Consider the following 20,278-nt stretch of genomic DNA (forward strand, 5'->3'; position numbering starts at 1 on the left):
GTCCTTTGTTTCCCCATCCCTCCTTATTTTCACTCTCTGATTTTTTTTTCTTTCTCTTCATGCCTGGAGGATGTGTGCAGTGGTGGAAAAAGTACTCAAATGTTTTACTTAAGTAAAAGTAGGCCTATCAATATACTGCAATATTACAAGTAAAAGTCTGGAATTCTAAATGTAGCCTATTTGAGTAAATTGGCATCAAAATGTAGCAAGTAGCCTACCAAAAGTAAAAGTAGTCATTATGCAGTCTCATTTCAAGTTTTCATAACATATTTTGAAAAAGTGCCCTTCTGGGCACAGGTCTCCACCAGGAGGATAGGAGAGTGTGTGATGTTTGGCAAAATGTTTAGGAGTAATTTAAGTTTGGGTTGTGTTGGTGTGTGTGTGTGTGTGTGTGTGTGTGTGTGTGTGGGGGTGTGTGTGTGTGTGTGTGTGTGTGTGTGTGTGTGTGTGTGAGAGAGAGAGAGAGACGCAACTTGGCCTGTTGTAGCGCCACCATGAGGCTGATTTGAAAACTGTCAAGTGGCATTTCTTCCTCAGCCTATAGTGGGAATAGGCATGCACGGCTTGGGAAGCCGTGGATATGCACGTCTTGGGAAGCCTCCGTTTTGTTAGTGTTGATAATCAAATTATTTTTGTCACACCATTCCACTATTATCTTTTTTATAATGGTGTGTAAAAAAGAAATCTAAAATGTGCCAAGGACATTAAGGCCTTTGCCACAGACACATGGATGACCCCTGACGATGAACCCAGAACCATCGACAGACCTCTAGATTCTGTTCAGTTCAACCACCTCTCAGAACAGTGACTCAGGGCCAGTTCTATAGCCTGCCACTATAGGGTGGGCAGAAATACCCCCAAAATGCATAGGATACTATATCCTATCGTCATATCTATCTCCTTTGACCAACAGTAACCCAATTTCCACTAGCAACTGTTCAGGTGGGAGTCTCTACAAATGCTGCCCGCCCCATCAGAAATGATGAATGGTACAGATATTTTGTGGTATTTCTCATATTGGCTGAAAATAAACATTCCCCATAACTTTTGATTGGGTGGGCAGGACTCACGTTTGGGTGGGCCCGTTCTGGGGGGGGCTGCCCCCCTGCCCCCCCTAGAAAGGGTCCTGCAGTGACTATATGTTCTTGTTATGTCCATGCAACTCCACTCTGTCTCTCACATCCCAGGAACTCAGTCAGCACTTCCCTTTCCTGTGTCACTGCTGCTAGAGTAGAGCTGTCCAGGCTAAATAGATGTCCCGTGTCCCTGCATGCTACAGAGTAGAGCTGTCATGCAGGCTAAGTAAATGCTTTGAAACCAAAGATGCTTTCTTTTGCGTTTCAATCTATCTGAAGCATTTGGCTGGAACAGCCTGTAGGCTGTACCCATACTGCTTGTATACTCTAGTTGTGCAATAGTGCACCACCCAAAGATGTTTCCTTCCTTATTTGGGGGGCATAAGGGTGTCTTAACACCACAATGTCACCACTATTATACACATAGGGCTCCATCTTGCGGCAGGGGCCCTTATTCCTTAATTTGGGGATTTAGTACTGTGTGAGAGGTGTGGCCCCGTAAAATTTGTTATCTTGTGCCACAGTCTAAGTCCCTAAAACACCTCCATTACCCCTTACATTATGCATAGGTGTGGTTTGGGCGTTACAATGATTAAACCAATCACTGTGCCACCTGCCTTTAAGAGATCCATTCTCCATTTAACATTATGCCCACTTGCCCAGTGATTTAACCACCGGAGCTGAAATAACGTTGAGCGGTGGTGAGTAAAAACAGTGGTGGTTTGCTCTTCACCGCGGCTTTAAATCTTCTCTTTGCTGTCCCTATAGCTGGCACAAAACCTTCTCAGATTAGTTAGTGTGGTTAGTTAGTGGTTAGTGGAAGTTAGCAGTTAGCAGTATTGACATTTAACACTGCAATTTTAGGCCTTGCTTTTTTTGTACCTTGACCACAAGTGGGCAGTGTAGAGTGGTGTGCGGTTAAGCTCTAAATAGTACACCCTGCAGCACTGACTGTGAATAATATCATCATCTGTCATCTGGTCTGTAATTTTACGTCATAGTGTAAAAAAACACAAACATTGATGACGAAGGTGAGGACGCAAATTTGTGACTGGCCGAAATGTGATGATGTATGATGATGTACGATGATAAGAGCGCCCCTCACTTCACATGGGTTTGATTTTTTTTTATTTCTTTATGATGATTTCCTGTTTTCTTTTAATTGAAAAAGGTGCATGGACCCTGTTGTAAACAAGTGCAATGCTTAATCACGGTTCGTCCACAAAGTAACAGTTTTTGTATGGACTTGCAATCAATCAATCAATTGGTCTGTGTGCTTGATGTGTGCAAATAACAAAGCCAATAGGCGGGGTCGAAACTGGATCTGAGCAGTAAATAGAAAGTGTTCTCACATTTTATTACTGAGAACATACAGAACATAAAAATGTCACAGAAGTGCTGCAGGATGTATGCACAGGCGAACATCCTCGCACTCACAAGTTCAATTATTTAAAGGGAAACTATAGGTAACATTTAGCCTTTTATATAAATATTATTGCGCGCCACCGCTCATTTCCCTCTGTCAGGTGTGTTTCCTTGCAGAAAGACACACCCCCCTGTCTGTATTTTGGTTTTGTTCCACTGTTTATGTTGACATTTCCACCAGGCACGTCGCTGACCATTTGGTTGCCCAACTCGCATGTTTGTGGTTGTGCACCGATTTGATTAATTGGCCTATAACTTCCTTGTGACCACCGCGCTCTGACTTATGGTGCGTTACCAGCTTAAATCAACATTATAGAATTGGTAAAGGGTTGCACGCACCAAGAATGCATTTTCAAAAGATTTATCATTAGCGCAGCTCATTTATCATTAGCGCAGCCGGCGATAACTAGACTTCTCAACAGGCCCGAAAATTAGGGCCCGGCCAGCCGGCCTTACCTGGGCCCTACCTTGGCTGGCCCGAGACCCCGCCTGGCCTGACTAATTTGCACACATTTTCCGCTCTACCCAGCCCAAACACGTCAATTAAAAAAAATAAAATGTGCAGGTTGGTCATCGTGTATGAATCATGAATGTGTGTGTAAATCAGTGAATGCTAATGCACCGATGTGCTTATATAAATGCACCATTTACCATGCATGTATTTGTATTAACGCAAGTACAATGGCTTCCATTAAAGCATGCTAACTTTCCTGGAAAAGAAGCCTGCGGTTACTAGTAGCTTGGATTCCAGCATATTATAATGAGCCCTGATTTTATGAAGAAAGGTTGAAAAGTGGTGAAGTGATCCTTTAAGTACTGTAACATTCACTCATAAACACACACACGCACACACTCCTAGCGCTAGCAGCCATGCCTGCCGGTGGCGTCTCACCTTCCGACACAAAGAAGATGGCAGCGTAGAAGGAGATAGACATGGCGGTGACAGAGTGAACCATGCCAGGCTTGTCTATCCACTCAAAGGGTGCTTTCTCTGGATGCCACTGGACTCCATAGAATGGATACCTGTAGGCTGAAAGACAAGACGAAATACATTTAAAATATAGTAATCATACAAGTAACAGTAGGCTGGGAGACAAGACAACATACCTAATAATAATAGCATTAGTAGAAACTATGGCTCTCCCCAGGTTTGCAGAGGGAGAGTATAGTGCCCAGGATTACAGTTTTGGCAATTTGCAGTTGTGAGCAGTGTTGCCATAATGTGAAATGTTGAATTATCGTACTGGAGGCTCGTTTCCAAAAAGTAAAGGTATTTCTGGCTAGCTACAAATGAGGACAGGTATGTAAATGTTTTAGACAGGGGTGAAACAACTGCTTAAATCAGGCTTAAATTGCATATTATTTAGTCAGCCTGTGGCCAGTCAACCCCCGTCTGTATGCACAGTACTGCTTCCGTAAGATTGCATTGGGAGAAAACATGGTACTGACTGACTTCATACGCTTGGTAAGCAGCGGTTGTTTCAGCAGGGCTGTCTAAAAAAATACGAGCCTGTCCTAAGTATATCATCTAGCTGGAAATACCTTTACTTTTTGGAAACGATACTGCTTAAAGGGTTTTCGCCTGAGTTGACACAGAACCTCTTCTCGGAGCTAAGAGTGAGCTTCCAATTTCCAAACGGAGCTAATTTCAAAGAAAACTATCGTACACAGCCAAAAAAGCTAAATCAATACTGTATGTAATTTCACAAAAAAATGTGTATTTATTTAGTGTAAGAAACAACCAATGCATCACATTATGCTGTGTTGTAGCAGCCAACGTCCTGGACCTCCAAGTACAGATCTAGGGTCAGATTTACTGATTTAAAAAAAGGTCAAACTGGATTCCAAACCAGCAGCCAAGGAATTTAGTAAATGCACACATTTTCTGTGATATGGCGAAATTATCGTACATTTGGCCATTTTTTGAATGCGTGCAGAGGGTGAAATTATCGTACATCTGGCAACACTGTTGTGAGCTACTCTGCTACACTCACGACACCAAAGGCTGAGGTTGTGAGCCACTCTGCTGCATACCTTCCATGGTGGAGATGAAGTCGGTGTTGCCGTCACTGTTGGTGGACAAAACCTTATAGAACGTCTTGAACTTGACGTTATGGTTGTATTCCTGTTGGATCACATACATTCATTTACCAGCGATGGAAGTATAGTTACTTAAAGGACCACTTCACCACTTTTCAACTTCTCTTCCTATAATTGGTCCTAACTAATGTTCATGATGAAATACCACAATTTTTTCCTACTCAGTCTGTGTCTTATAGGAAGGCTGTGGGCAGAAACCCATCCACCATGCAGTGACATCATCGATGGTGAATCCAAGCTAATAGAAACGGCTGGCTTTCTTTTCCTGAAAAGTTGCAATGCAAAAGTTGAAGCCATCGTTCTCACGATAATACAAATCTAAATATAAAAAACAAATCTTGTTTAAAAAAAGAAAATCTGCCTAATGATGATGTCACTGGTGGACGGGTGTCCGAACTGCCCAAAGCCCTCCTATGAGACACAGAGAGTAGGGGGGAAATTGTGGTGTTTTATCATGAACATTAGTGAGGACCAATTATATGAAGAGATGTTGAAAAGTGGTGAAGTGGTCCTTTAAGTAAAAGTAATGCAATAATGCAATGTAGATACCGGTAATAATAATAATCAGTTAAATAGTTTATTAGGGATACATCGTTTCTGCCTATACGGCCTTCATCAGGCTATCTTTCTAGATAGCCTGATGAAGGCCGTATAGGCGGAAACATTGCTGGTTCCCTAATAAACTACGGTATTTCAAGTGCATTTGAAGACAGTGTGAGGGAGTTTCTTCTTTTTCATGACATCAGTCACTTGGCTGACCTTCTCCTATACACCTGTGCAAAAGCCTTGCTTTTTATTGTAATAATAATCTAAATCTACAAAGTAACTAACTTCGATTTAAATGTCTTGATTGACTGAATACACGTACAGGATCTCATTGGAAATACAAGCCTTGGTTATAAATGGTGCATTTATATAGTGCTTTTATCCAAGGCGCTTTACATAGATTGTGCATTACACACACATTCACCCATTCACACATATACATTCACACACAGATGGCGGATGAAACAATGCAAGGCACCAACCTGCACATCAGGAGCAATTAGGGGTTCAGCCTTGCACAGGGACATGGCGACACTATACGAAGGCTAGGGAGCTCAGGTTCAAACAGGGTACCTCACGGTTCCCATCCAGCTGATTGGCCACTCTACCCCTGAGCCACTGCCGCCCCATCATCCATCCATCAATCAATCAATCAATCAATCAATCAATCAATCGTACCTGCATTGAAAAACTCCATTTGTGGAAGTTGGGGGCGATGTTCTCCTCAGCCAGAGACTGCATCAGGTGTCTGGGAAACCCTCCGAACAAACGGCTGGACTTGGCCTCTGGAAGACACACGCACGCACACGCACACACGCAGACACACACGCAGACACACACGCAGACACACACAATCGATGATCACTCCTCCATAAGGGTAAGAGGCGAGCTCATGCACGTGCAGCCTGCCATGATTTACAGGCAGGCTGCATAAAGGCTCATACATACTGCAGTTTTTGGTGATCACTGCGGTGTAGTTTTTAAAGGGTTGGAAAACTACACCATTACGTCAGTCACGGTGATGATCAGATATCACCGCGGACACAGACCCACCTCTCTTTTACTATCAGACAAGTCTTTTCACTCTGGAGCTATCACCCCGCTCACTGATTGGTCTAGAAGTTGGGTACACCACAGGGAGGCGGGGTCAATCCTTAAGGACATCACCATGACCTCAACTCTTATCACCGCTTTAGGTGATAAGCTATCACCTAAAATGATGATAACCTATCACCAAAAACTGGAGTATGTATGAGCCTTAAGTGGTACTGTGATGCAAGCAACACGGCTGCAGCTAATCCAATTAATTATGTATGTGTACTGTTAAGGCCCACGGCGTATACTCCAGTTTTAGGTGATAAGGTGACCACCGCAGTGGTTGGGAAACTACAACATGACGTCACTGAGCTGCAGTGATAATCGACTCACCGCTCACCCAAACACATCTCTCTGGTTTTACTAACCACCGAAAAGGTGAGTATACCTTATCAGTCACCTAAAACTGGAGTAGGCTATGCGTTAAAGGCCTTTAGGTTTTGGGAAATGCTGGCTCATTGTAAGATGATTATTTATTACCTTCTGTGAATGTGAGAGGCAGAGCCACAGACAGAGTATCTGTCTGGACGCGGGTGTTCTGGTTCGTTATGAGGACCACGAGCAGCTGGTGACCCAGACACACCCCCCAGATGGGGAAGTAATCCCCCGCATCGTTGGCCTGAGGACCACACAGAGGACATCAAACTGATCAAAGTTATGTCTTCATTCTTCAACACACACGCATCTGGTAATACAAGTAAAAAGCATCAGGCCAAGCCAATTTTATTCAACGTACGTTACCTTCAGAGCCAGTTCATAGATCTTTACCTCCACAGTCAGTTCACAGAAGATCTTTACCTTCACAGCCAGTTCAAAGAAGATCTTTGCTGTCCTGGCGAACCCTGACGTCTGAAGGTCAGCACATCCTCCTGGCAGCATCAAACTGATGAAGAAGAGAGGAGGTGAAACCACACCAAACTTCTGTAAGAACAAAGACTCCTAACAAATGGTAAAGTTGCATTTATATAACGCTTTTATCCAATCTATCTTTACATAGATTAGATTGTGCATTACATTCACCCATTCACACACACACACACACACACACACACACACACACACACACACACACACTTGCATACACTCGCATACACCGGTGGCAGAGCAAACCATTATAAAATGTTCATTGTGCTTTTTATCATAACATTTTTAAAGTGAGCTCACCCATTTATGGAATGTTATATCTGACCCCAGTATCTCTTGTCAGAGAAATCCTGGTCTTTATACTGCCTCCCCCTGGCCAGCCGGGGCGCCTGGTGGAGGGGAAAGGCACTGGTTGGGATAACGTGCTCCTTCCACACGCTACGTACATACAACCGCGGAAACTCCTCCCTGTCAGGTGAAAAGAAGCGGCTTCGACGCCCATGCATAGAAGGAAGCATGAGGACAGTCCGTTGTTCTCTCCAGGTTGTCAGAGGGAGTGTAGCGCCCAGGATTACATTTGACAATTGTCACTGGGTGAAAAAAATGGGTGAAAAAAATAATAATAATAATGAAAGAAAGAAAACGTATCTCTGTCAGAGCACTTTCACTGACTAATGACAGGTGGCCTCCTGTGGGGTTAATGCCCGAGGTGGCATCCTGTGGACTGAGCTGAGATGGCAAGGGGAGACTGCATGTCTCCCTGCTGCAGACCATTGTGTCTCTCTCACTCCAAGTGAGATTACAACCTAACCCTAACTCCCATTCAGGACGGGAACCCCTTTTGCGGTTTTTAACCTTCTTATTGCTATTTGTAGCCTACAGTAGCAACATAACATTTTTCAGAAAATGTAGCTCAGGATTTAGAAAGTGTTTATACGCAGGTTTAATGTTTGCCTTTAGTTCAAAGTTTGTTTAGTAAACGCATTGACAATAAAGGGAAAATGTACGACATAATGTGTCATATTGTCATATTGTCTCTTTATTGTTAATGGCGTTTAATGTACAAGTGTTGGCACCGTTTGTTTACATCACCATTACATCACCTAATCAACATGAGATGAGTTAGACTTTAATATATTAGCGCCCCTCACTTTACGCGGGTGTGATTTTTTGAATCATCGAAAGTCCTAAATGGGTTAACCACACAAAAACTATGCCCAGCCTAACCCTAACCTTAACCCTAACCTCAATAGTAATCTCAAAACCACAGCCATCAGGTAACTAAACATTTCAAATGTGAGTGCATGCCTGACGGGCACCACTCTGGCACCGGCAGACTCCAAGAACTTGACGAAGGACCCAACGATGTAGCAGGAGCCCCGGGCGAAGGTGTCAATGGGACTGTTCTCCTGAGCCAGTATACCTGGGACAACACAGAGGATTAGTAGAGACAACACAGAGGATTAGACTCGCAGGCAGGCAGGCAGGTGTGAAATGTACCGATGATGGGCCGGCAGTTTCCTCTAGCGCCCCCTGTACTGAGCCCTTGGGGCTGCTGGGGGCTCAGCCCGTCCGTTACTGGGCCAGGAGAATCCAAGAAGGCCAGAGACGCCAACATAACTAAACTAAACGAGCACGTTCACAGCGGAACCTGTCAGTAGGCTATACTAGTAGTCTTGTCAGGTCTGCTATACATTACTGACAAGCTGCTTTTATATGTACAGTACAGCTCAGCTGTTGCCAGATTTTGCAAGAGAAACAAGCAGCCAGGTCGATGAAAACAAATCCATAGGTAGTTCCACCAAGACAGGTTTCAGCTGTCCTCAAAAACCTGTCCTCGGAACCTGTCTATTCTGCATTGCATTGACATAGCATACCGTAATTAATTACCCAGTTCGGGCTATGGAATTTATGACATATGTTTGCTTTGAAAGTTACGTCAGCTATTTGAAAATTGCAGACATCTGCAGACATCCAGTTCCTGGCTGGTGCTGGACTAAGGTAAATACAGTGAAGAGAAGAAAGTCCGCACACAGGTTTGCTCCAATGGTGTTTTCTTTTATTTAAAACACCATAAGTTATAAGACACGACGTTTCGGCCGCGGGCGGACTTCATCAGGTGATAGTTAGTATGTGACAACCTCCCTTTTATCTAGGTCGTCATGAGTCGTGGTGTTTTAGTCCCATAAAAAGTGCTAATTCAATTAAATTAAATTCAATTCAATTCAAGGTTGATTGATTGATTGATTGATTGATTGATTGATTGATTGAAATACTTTATGAATAGCTTGCAGAAAAAAAACACAGGAATACAAGGTTCAATACAAGGTCTGCTAAGAGGATTTAAACACAATTAACTAAGCCTGTATATATATATACATACAATTCCTGACAGTGCTCAGGGTGTGTGTGTGTGTGTGTGTGTGTGTGTGAGTCGTGAGTGACATGACAATAAATATATATTTTTGTCATGTCACTCATTGGTGTTTGTAAATTACCTACCCAGTCAGCCTCAGTCACGTGACGTGACGACCTAGATAAAAGGGAGGTTGTCTTATAACTTTTGGTATTTTAAATAAACGAAAACACCATTGGAGAAAACCTGTGTGCGGACTTTCTTCTCTTCCCAACAAAGAAACAAGCCCATAAGTAACTACACTTAATAAACAAGCCTACCTGCAATCTACCCGCAACCTGCAATATTTACAAGCATCTTTACAGAAGAACAAGCTCAAACTCGCTTAAGCAGACATGGCAACACTGGATGCAGCAGTGGTGTAAACTAAAGTAACTATAAGTACTAATTTACTCAAGTACTATACTTAGTACAATGTTGCAACTTGCATGCATTGGTAAATTTGATTTTACTAAAGTATTTTTACTATTACTCGACTAGGTACATCTTAGAGGTAAATATTGTACTTTGAATACCAGACAACTCGCCCCTTTACCAACTCGCCTCATACAGCCGGCAGAACTGCACTGCCTGGTATTCCTAAAGTAACCTAAGTAAATTATGCTTAAACGGTTAAACCTAACCTTATTCCTGACCTTAACCTCAGTAAAACTATGCCTGAACCTAACCCTATTCCTAAACTTAACCCCAGTAAAACTATGCCTAACCCTAAACGTATTTCTAACCTTATTCTCAGTAAAATAGTTTTGAATAAAAGCTCTTAAACTATAAGACTGAATATATTGACAATTTAATTAACAAATACAAACTTGACTAAACATTAAGGAGGGACTAGTGGAGACAAGGTCCAGTAAAAGACAAGACATTTTATGTTTGGTTGTGATCGGGAGAATTGCACTCTGAAAATAGCAGATGATCACAAGATCACAGCACATCACGATCGCTATTTTCAGAGCGCAACTCTGCAGTGTGTTGCCTATATAGACCACACTAACTAGGACTTTCTGCGCTTTAATACGCAAGTAAAGACAAAACAAAGAAATCAATTGAACGCTACATGCAATCTAGTTGTTATATGCCTTGTGAGTTTAATATTGGGAATTGGGTCGCCTGGTTTTTATTTTTGAAAAATGGGTCCCCTGGGGGAAAAAACAACGTTTGGGAACCAGTGTACTAGGAGCTATACGTACAGTGCACATGCAGCACGCATACAGTAGCCTACAGGCTACACATTGTGCTGCGCAGTGCTCACTGAGTTTTTGTTGTCCTAGCCTGATGTGTCCCAGTTCCCAGGTCAGAGACACAGTACAAATGAACCTATTAACCTATTATATATTATTATACAGCAAACTTGTACTGCTGACTGTTTGCCGTAACTAAAATGTGTGAGCCCCCGGGCCCATCTTGTTTTTCATGATTTGGCTCAGCACCAAGACAAAGGGAGGATGTGCGTTATTTTTGAGGGGCGCGCGCTAGCCCCAGAGCCATTGAAGTACGACAGTTACGACGTCTCTGTTCACTTCATGGGGCCAGTCCAATGGCCACTCTTCTACAAAGACTTCTATTGGGGGGGATTCAGATTTTACGGGGGCCAGTTTCGAATTGCAGCGGTTTTGAAGGAGCCAAGGGATTTGCATGTCTTACTGACTGTTGGTAGGGCGTTCCACATTTTGGTGGCATAGGAGCGAAAATAATTTAGTCCCTTGTAAGAATTGAGTCCCTTGTATGTGCCGAATCTGGATGCACATGGTTTGTTGCACTCCCTCTGGTGTTGTGTGTGTGGACTTCGTTTACATTAAGGAAGTATTTAGACAGGTACATGGGTATCTTGGTGGTGTATTGAATCTTGTGGACCAGACCCATTGCACGATGCTCTGTCGTCGACCCTAAGCCATTCCAGCCTGTCAAAATGGGCAAGGGTGAAGTGGGTTGGGGGGGTGAGGCCATGAAGGAGCCTGACCAGTTTGTTTTGGGAAGTCTGGAGCCTTGTTTAACTATGCGCTAGCCCCACCAATGGGCCAGCCATATGACTATGGACTTGGAATGTGTGTTGAGACTCTCGAGAGCCTATAGGCTGCCTAATTATACATTTCCTGTCCCAGCTAATTTGCAAAAGGCAAATTATGATGTAGGCCTAATTCATGCCTGGCACGAATTGCATAATAATTTAGCAAAGTCTATGGACTTTAATGTTTGTTTAGGGTAATCAGCAACGTCATTATGCTGATATTAATACATCTTGCAATAGGCCTAAATGTATTTCATTTTTCACGGACATGAGAACATACCCACAAAGATCTGGGCGCCCCTCACTTCACACGAGTTTTTCTTTCTTTGATTGCAGTGGAATAACATAATATTTATTTTATAATACTTTGAGTGGTAGGAGTGCAACAATAATAATGAATGGACACAATATAGGCTACAGGCTTATGCAGTATATGCAAAGAAAATGAATTATAAAAACATACACTCACCTCACATCATGTGCTCAGTGTAGGCTACTGCATAGCCCTGGGCAGAAAAATGAAGTAAACTGCAGCTGTGTGTGTGTGTGTGTGTGTGTGTGTGTGTGTGTGTGTGTGTGTGTGTGTGTGTGTGTGTGTGTGTGTGTGGGTGTGTGTGTGTGTGTGTGTGTGTGTGTGTGTGTGTGTGTGTGTGAGTGGGGGGGGGGGTGTCCCCAGTTCAAATGTGATTATTTTGGGCAGTCCCCAGTTCAAGTATGATTACTTTTGGGGGGATGCGGCCTAAAAATTCCACCCTTGGCCTAGAGAGCCTACACAACGATTATACGATATATCAAACAAATTTGGGGCGGGGACGGCCGGGATCCTGGAATATCATAAAGAGTTTGTTTGTGTGAAACAACACTGAACAACTACACTACCCAGAGACCACTGGGACATTTTCCTTCCTGCACGCAAGGATCGACCGTCGCGATTGGCTCAACGCCACGCCAGTCGAGATCTGATTAGCTCCCTGCCTTTCCCGGAAGCGCAGGAAGCGTATAAAAGTAGGCGGGACTACGACGCATTTCATTCAAAAACCAAACCAAAACCAACATATTCATCTGAAGAAGAGAAGAACATACACCACGGCGTCTTGTAGCACAACAACTTGACTATTATTATTACTGTCTGTTTTTAAACATGGTGAGTCTCTCATTTTAGTTTTTCAAGGTTATTGATTCAACACGCTGCTTGCGCTCGAGTGAGTGGCTGTTTAAAACGAATTAACAGCCGGCTCACTCGAGCTGCTATGCTGTAGTTAGCTGCTGGATGCTAACACGTGTTGCCATGTCTGCTTGTTACAAGCAACGTTGGGCTTTTTTCCCCTATTCTGTAAAATCGCGTATATTAGTAGTTATGGGATGGATGCATTCTTGTTCTCTTGGCTTTTTGTACTTTTTTACTCTTATTTGAAAACTTTTGAAAAAAGATTTTGATTATTATAAAACCTACAATAACCACTTCATCCCATGGCGGCCCATCTATTCCCCCCCCCCCCCCATTTCATTTGAATACTTGACATTTTTTCTGCACAATGGTACTACGGTACTTTATGTACTTACTGGTAAGTACATTTATTATTGAAAACAATACTAAACTTAAGTTGTAAGGGTACTTCAGTAGGTTGTGAATTTCTTTCCACCACTGCTTATTTCTCTCGCAGGATCTGGCAACACTGCTGCGAAAGGCACCGTATGTGTTTTAATCATTGATCACTGATAATGCTCACGTTACCTGCTTTTGAGTTTTTTATAATTACTTTAAACCTGGTGTCCTTATTTTAAGGCATGCTGCACGTTTAATTACACGCGAGATTTTAAGATCTACAAGCCCATGATGGCTTGTAGGTCTGCTATTTTCTCTTGAGTGTTTAAAGCAGCCGCTTCTCAAACAGTGGTCCGGGGTCCCTGAGGGCCGTTTCCAAGTGGTCCCCACCAGCTAGTAAATGATTCAGTTGGTAACCACATGGACCCTTATTATAGATCAACCTTTGAGAGTGAAATTGATTCATTGTGTACACTCTCCACGACTTAAATGATTAATCATTTGCATTACAAGAAGTCTACTTTATTAACAGTTAAACTGTTAATAAAGGGAGAATGTAGAATACCCGTAATTGTTTTTGATCAACATTTCCCTGTTATCTCTCCTAAATGTACCAACATAAATTCAGCATGGAATTGTGGACAATCTTATCCAACAATAACTATAATAATATGAATTGGTTTTGGGTCTGAGAGGTTAAATGTCATCAAACGTTGGTCCGTGGCTCAAATTCTGAATTAAATAATAGACCTGTCATTGATATGAAAAAGGTGTATTTTATGACATGATGTCCCTGTTTTCAGGCTGGTGGCAAGGCAGGTAAAGACTCCGGGAAGACCAAGACCAAGTCTATCTCTCGTTCCCAGAGGGCTGGACTGCAGGTTCGTTTGCTTTAAATCAATACAATGCAGCCATTGTTAATGGGTTACATTTGAGTCTTAAAAATAGATTTGTCAGTAACGTCATCTCGATCAGTTAAAGTGTGTTTTTGTTTTTGCTAAAGTGATTTTTAAATTACTGTTAAATATTATCTCTGTTCTGATTGTGCTCTTTACTGTAGGAGTGTTCAGAAAGAAATGAACGGACCAAATTGCTACGTGGACACTATTTAAAAATGAAGCTGATTAATTGCCTACTCATTACTTGCTGGAAATGTGTGATCCACCTGAACATTTATGTTCTGTTCAATCCACCACACTGTTGTTTTAAAGAGCTGGAGAGACAGAACTATTAACAATGATTACAATCAGAACACAGAGCTTTGACTATTTTTTTTTCCCCCCAACAACTTTTGGTTTTAACCAAAACATAAATATTGTTTTTGTCTCAGTTTCCAGTGGGTCGAATCCATCGACACCTGAAGTCCCGGACCACCAGCCATGGCAGAGTTGGTGCCACGGCCGCCGTGTACAGTGCTGCTATCCTGGAGTATCTCACTGCTGAGGTACGCCATGGTTTGATTTCGTAAGGGCTTCCAGATTGATCTAGTTGCTGTCTGGACAGAAACCCATCCGTCTATATATAACACATTTTCCAATGACCGGGGAGGGAGGGTGTTCACCCCATTATAGCCTGTCTGTACTTGTTTTTATAATATGTACTATCCAGTTGATGCTCTAATTAAAATTCTGAAATATATTATTTACACATGAATATGACGTGCATTGCATATATATGCTATGACTATGCTGCACTGTCACTTTTGTTTAGTGTTCTTTCAGCTTGTGTTGCGCACAACTAAAATGGCTAGTTCATTTCCCCATCCGGCACCTTGTGAGGTTTTAGTTCGGCATTCTTCATACTTGGTATATTTGCTTCCACTTCAGTTCACGGCCCGAGAATCCTGTGCTTTGCCCTCTCAGGTTCTGGAGCTTATTGTGTTTTGTTTTGTCCTCTCTCAGGTTCTGGAGCTGGCTGGGAATGCCTCTAAGGACCTGAAGGTGAAGCGCATCACGCCGCGCCACCTGCAGCTCGCCATCCGTGGAGACGAGGAGCTGGACTCGCTCATCAAGGCCACCATCGCCGGCGGCGGTGAGTACAGTGCTCAGCCGAAATCCTCTGGAGATTTTCCCTCACAATGTGTCGTGTTGCCATGCGTTGAGAGCTTCTGGATCAGCTATTTTTGGGGCACGACCCCACACACTATCTACTGGAGAGGCAGCGTACGACATGTATTTATCAGTATTTAGACTGCACTTAATTGTTAAAGCTCCTCATTCTGAATTGAGCTCATCTCATACCCTGGGGTAATGTTTTATTTTCAAATCCTGGTATAATTCATTCACCAGTCAGTATTCTTGGTTTTCCAACTCCTCATGCCATTGGTTGGTTGAGTTCATTTTATTTGATCCAGGGATAGCCAGTAGCTCTCTGCTTCAAAACACAAGTTCATGTTTCAGCTTTATTACTTGAAGATTTTATTTTTGGTATGTGAGTGATGCAGCACTTTACTTTGGTTTGGAGTTGAATTAAAACTCTAAAGTATTCAACCAGTGTGTGGACATTCTATTCAAAGTTTTCAAATGTTTAGCTGTAGGCATACAGTGTTATGTTTACTTGAACCATTCATTATTTAAAAGATGGTATTTCAGGCAAATATTGAAGGTATTAAAAAAGAAGCCTATCCATCATTGCCGTAGGAAGAAAAATAATCCTTGCTACCCATCCTTCCCACGAAAAAATAAAATGAATTCCTTGCTACCCATACTTCCCACAAAGATTTAAAAAAAAAATTTGAAGCCAATACTTTAGTATGTTCAAGTAAATGTTGTAAATCTGTACTTTTCCCACCACTAGATAAACCCTAAACATGATTTCTAATTTCAGTCATGTGATTTTTTTTTGGGGGGGAGGGCTTATATTCCATCACAATGGCTGATGAATTGTTTGTGTTTTGCAGGTGTCATTCCGCACATCCACAAGTCACTGATCGGGAAGAAGGGACAGCAGAAGACTGTATAAAGTGTCATGCAGATGTTTTTGAAGTGGCTTCAGAGAAGCTCATTGGTTTTTGTTTTGTTGGTAAACTTGGTATTAAACTTGTGTTCAGTTTAAAACCGTTCATGTGGAAATATGGAATAAGGTTCAGTGAGTTCATCGTGTAAAGTGAGATGCAGGGACCCTCCGGGTTCCTGCAAATTGAACCAAATGGACCCATGTTTTAGAAGGCCTTTTATAAGTCAGCCAATGGGTTTATTGAATTTATGCTCGGCACTAGAGTCCTTCTGGTACTTTTTAATTCATGTTGAAGCGCACTGCAAACGCAGGACATGTTTCAGCATCAAGCCTGCTTCGGCAGAAATGCGTCCCTCCATGTTTGTCCATGCGATTGAATAATGACTTAAAAGTACCAGAAGAGTGCTGGGCTGCTGGCTATTTCTTTCATACTGTAAATCGTAGGGGCAACTTGTTGTTGGATCATGTGTGTGTGATAGGAGTGGGACCTGAAAATATGGAGAACTACGCCTTGGCAGGGAGAAGCCAGGGGTAACTGGTGGATCTGGTCGTACGACCTAGTTATAGGAATTTAAAAAATCGACATGCGTGGATGTTGTGGAAACATTTGTTGGTTCTTTCCAGTAGGCGCTTTTGGCGCAGCTCCTGGTGGAAGCTCAGGAGCAAGCGGTAGCCTGTAATCTCCTTCAGGGTCTCGTCAGACTCCTGGGCGGTCTGGCGGATAGTGGCAGCCAGGGACCATGATGGCCAGGTAGTCTGACTGGACCGCTACGCGCTCCTCTGCTGCACTGCAATGTGTTTATATTGCTTCCTTCATGGCCTCTGGACCTTCTCCAAGCTCCGGGTGTGCTCCGTCTTGCCTTTGCCAGGGAACTCCTTCACGAGCTGGTGTCTGACAGCAGAGTGTTGTAGTGGCTCTCCACATTTACCTGTTGCAGAGTTCTTCGCCAGCAGGGCTTCCTCTGGCATCGCCCTGCCCAGGCATAGTTAAATTGTCCGGTCCTATCGCACACGGTCATGCTCGACCTCCCCGGCGAGGTGGCCTATTTTAGGTTTTTAGGGCACGCTTTTATAGCTGAATGTCTTGTTTTATTCAGTTATTTATTTATACCTTAAATGTTGTTACTTTGTATTTCTGTTCAATAAAAGCTGGGCAGCCACTGGATTTTTGTATCGTTCATTCATGAGCGTGTATTTAAAAAAAGATTCTAGTCTTTTGAATACTGTCATATTTTAGTTGTCAAATGTTTTACTTAATAGTTTAACTAAATCTACAGTTTATTTAGTAAATTAAAATGTATTTTGATGTCTCTGTAATGCCTGGTTTTACAGTTGGTAGCCACTCTACTGCAGTCTATACAAATGTACTTATGCCTTTGGCTGAGAATATATAGAGCATCCTCTAGATGGCACTATTACACCATAGTCTACCAAAATGGAAAACACAGCCTCCAGTCAAAAGACAATATGCACATAACAAAAGGCAGTGGTTCTCAAGGCAGTTTAGTTCGTGACCCCTCAAAATACTCGGCACCCCCACCCTGAGCTCTTTAGACTGTCGTTCCACAAATATTGTGAATATGTCATGTCCATGCTTAAATATAGTATACTGTACAAGAAAAGACAATCTAAGTCAGAGGCTTATTGTCGGTATCAGCCATTTCAGTGAGCTAGACCTCTGGTAGATGGATTGCTGAGGTGGAGTGCAACACCTACCATCAGCTCCCAGTATACTTTAATTCTGCACAACTTCAAGCCATATGCTCCTCATGCACTGTGTTGACCACTGTTTTTACCAACCACCGTTTCGTTGGTCACCGTATCACCTAAAACGTGTATGAAACGCCTTTAGTGTCTACTACACAATCACATCTGATCTTTGAGGTAGAAGTTGTCTTCTAGTGCTTTTGAAGTGTTCTTTTGGACTGACCAGCAAAGCCCAGCTTTACCGGTCTTCTTGCCCACATTAGCCTGACTGGGTGACCTGCTGAACAACTATAGTATAGGCTACCAGTGGTTTTCAACCTTTTCCATATCAAGGCCCATTATTATTTCAGCATTTGAGCCACAGTCCACGGACCTCCTTTGACATCTTACAACATCGAGGAGGGAATTCGGTATAGCTTGGAGCAGCTATAAATGTTACTTTATTCAATGGTCATCTAATCCATGTCTATAGACTTAGAACAATTATTTTTCTTTCTTGGACCTGTACACACCTGATGGTCCTGAATAAGAGAGCCATATATATAATCATCCGGCCTAGACTGGCTCACACAGGCGATTTAGGAACACAGACCAGGCTTTCCTCCGAGGTGGAAAGTCTGGTGATGCGAGGTTATTCTAACCTACAAGATGTGATGACATTGAGGCTGACATAACAGACGTGACATTTCCAATTTAATTTCCAATACTTTTACTTCTACTCCACTACATCTCAGATCCAAATACCGGTATTGTACTTTTACTCCACTACATTTATTTGACAGCTTTAGTTACTCTAGTTACGTACAAAACACACATTAACCTCTTCAGCCCTACACGTATCTGTACATTTTGACCATTTGAAAATAGCAGATCTACAAGCTCACAATGTGTCGCGTTGTGACGCATTGTGAGCATAGATGTAGATCTGCTATTTTCAAAGGATTTTATGCATTCGAAAACTTGTGAAATGGGACATTCTGCATAGTGAGTAGTGGGTACTTTCTTCGTTTGGTACTTTTAAGTACATTTTGATGCCAATACAAGTTTTGAATTGCAGACTTTTAAACTGAGTATTTCTATATTGCAGTATTGATACTTTTACTTAAGTTAAACAATTGAGTACTTTTTCCACCACTGGAAATTGTCGGCAAAATGGGAGAGACCGCCATAGTTTATGGGGGGGGGGGTCTATCTGTTTGCGGAGGGATTTCAGACCCCCAGGGCCACCTCCGCCATTGTTGTCAAATTTGCACAGAGGGAGCGACAATAATTCAAAGGCACTTTATCATAATATGTCTTAGCCGGGGGATGTTGTGTTGGCCGCGGCCTCCCCGCCGTCGCTCATACTCCTGTGGCCAATCGTGTTGACCTTCCTGTCGGCGCCCCTGTGGCATTCTGGGTGGCGGTTTCTCGTACGCCCCGCGTCCTGAAATGCATACAAATTAGCCTTTCAAAACATTACAATCAAGTTATGTCGAGGACAAAGGCGAAGCGGACATCAAAAGGGGGACAAGACTGGCATGCATGGGCTCTGGAAGCTTTGACTCTATGAGTGTGTACACATGGAATCAAATGGACCCTCACGGGTACATTTGGTTCAGACCTTTGTATGGATCGACTGATTGACTGACAGACAAAAGGCCTTATAGGTGTGAACATAATCGTGTTTCTGTCGGGTGGAAACCTCATACTGTACGTCCAAAACTGTTCTACTTTTCAGGATTCAACTTAGCAGATCTACAAACTCAAAACGCGTCGTTTCGTGCCACGTTTTGAGCTTGTGTATCTGCTACTTTTGCTTCTGGGTGACGCTGTAGTATAGTTTGATCAAGAAAGGACGTTAATTCATGAAACAATACACAAAATATAAAAATGTGGAGATAAGATGTTTCTGCCCCGACAGACAGCAGAGATATTTGTGAGGAGATTGCTCTAGTCTAGCTAGACTGAGGGGCGATTACAGATGCTATTGGTTCACCGATCTGAGCCCCCGCCCCCACCTCCCCTCCCTTGTAGAAAACAGCAGAGAACACTGACGTCACCGCATTTAGAGCGACACACCTCTGCACTGTTATTGGTTACTGAAATACAAGGAAGTAGGGCTTCCTATGCCAGATTTTCCAATGGGTTTCCCCAGGACCCTGCAGGCTTTCAGTTTTGAACCGAATGCGAATGGAAATAAAAGCCTGGGTATCGAGGGTAGCTTGGGCTTGCTTCATTGGGTTAAAAACGGCCATAGCGTCATCACGAATGTGATGAGGTCATCACAAATGTGATGAGGTCATCTCATCAAATTTGGGCCCATTTGGGCAAGTGGCTATGGCCGAATCATGAAAACCCCCTATAGTTTGACACGTCACATGTTACTTAAAGCATAATGAAGTTTTGAAAATGTTGCCATGTATAGGTTGTTGGTACCCCAACTTTCAGCAGCCGTCACATGGTTTCCCAAGGGAGTTGGAACAAATTGAGATGTGTAGACACCGTTATAAACAGCTAGTGGTTTATGGTTTGCAAATTTGCCACAGCTTTCGCTATAA

General features: G+C 42.8%; 2 protein-coding genes across 2 annotated transcripts; one reads left to right on the forward strand and one right to left on the reverse strand.

Moving 5' to 3' along the window:
• Nucleotides 1-2,463: 2,463 nt before the first annotated feature.
• Nucleotides 2,464-8,724, reverse strand: LOC308335265 (gamma-glutamyl hydrolase-like; the record flags this gene model as incomplete). The annotated part of the gene is made up of 8 exons (XM_080792283.1): nucleotides 2,464-2,474; nucleotides 3,394-3,531; nucleotides 4,536-4,626; nucleotides 5,826-5,932; nucleotides 6,723-6,861; nucleotides 7,041-7,125; nucleotides 8,415-8,529; nucleotides 8,646-8,724. The coding sequence occupies 8 exons, from the start codon at nucleotides 8,722-8,724 to the stop codon at nucleotides 2,464-2,466; spliced, it is 765 nt and encodes a 254-aa protein (XP_080648409.1).
• Nucleotides 8,725-12,538: 3,814 nt separating this feature from the next.
• On the forward strand, nucleotides 12,539-17,196 carry LOC308335504 (histone H2A.Z). Its single transcript, XM_080792551.1, has 5 exons — nucleotides 12,539-12,674; nucleotides 13,880-13,957; nucleotides 14,407-14,520; nucleotides 14,978-15,107; nucleotides 15,976-17,196. Exons 1-5 carry the CDS (start codon nucleotides 12,672-12,674, stop codon nucleotides 16,035-16,037), a joined length of 387 nt encoding a protein of 128 aa, XP_080648677.1. The 5' UTR covers nucleotides 12,539-12,671; the 3' UTR covers nucleotides 16,038-17,196.
• Nucleotides 17,197-20,278: the final 3,082 nt, after the last annotated feature.

The sequence above is a fragment of the Protomyctophum bolini genome, assembly GCF_963924005.1.
Source record: "Protomyctophum bolini genome assembly, chromosome: 20".
In the NCBI taxonomy this organism is placed as follows: Eukaryota; Metazoa; Chordata; class Actinopteri; order Myctophiformes; family Myctophidae; genus Protomyctophum; species Protomyctophum bolini.

Bases quoted from the DNA above. Each gene is read 5' to 3' on its own strand.
- LOC308335504 (XM_080792551.1), top strand. The intron at 14,521-14,977 runs GTACGCCATGGT...GTCCTCTCTCAG, and splicing joins TGGAGTATCTCACTGCTGAG to GTTCTGGAGCTGGCTGGGAA. The intron at 15,108-15,975 runs GTGAGTACAGTG...TGTGTTTTGCAG, and splicing joins GGCCACCATCGCCGGCGGCG to GTGTCATTCCGCACATCCAC.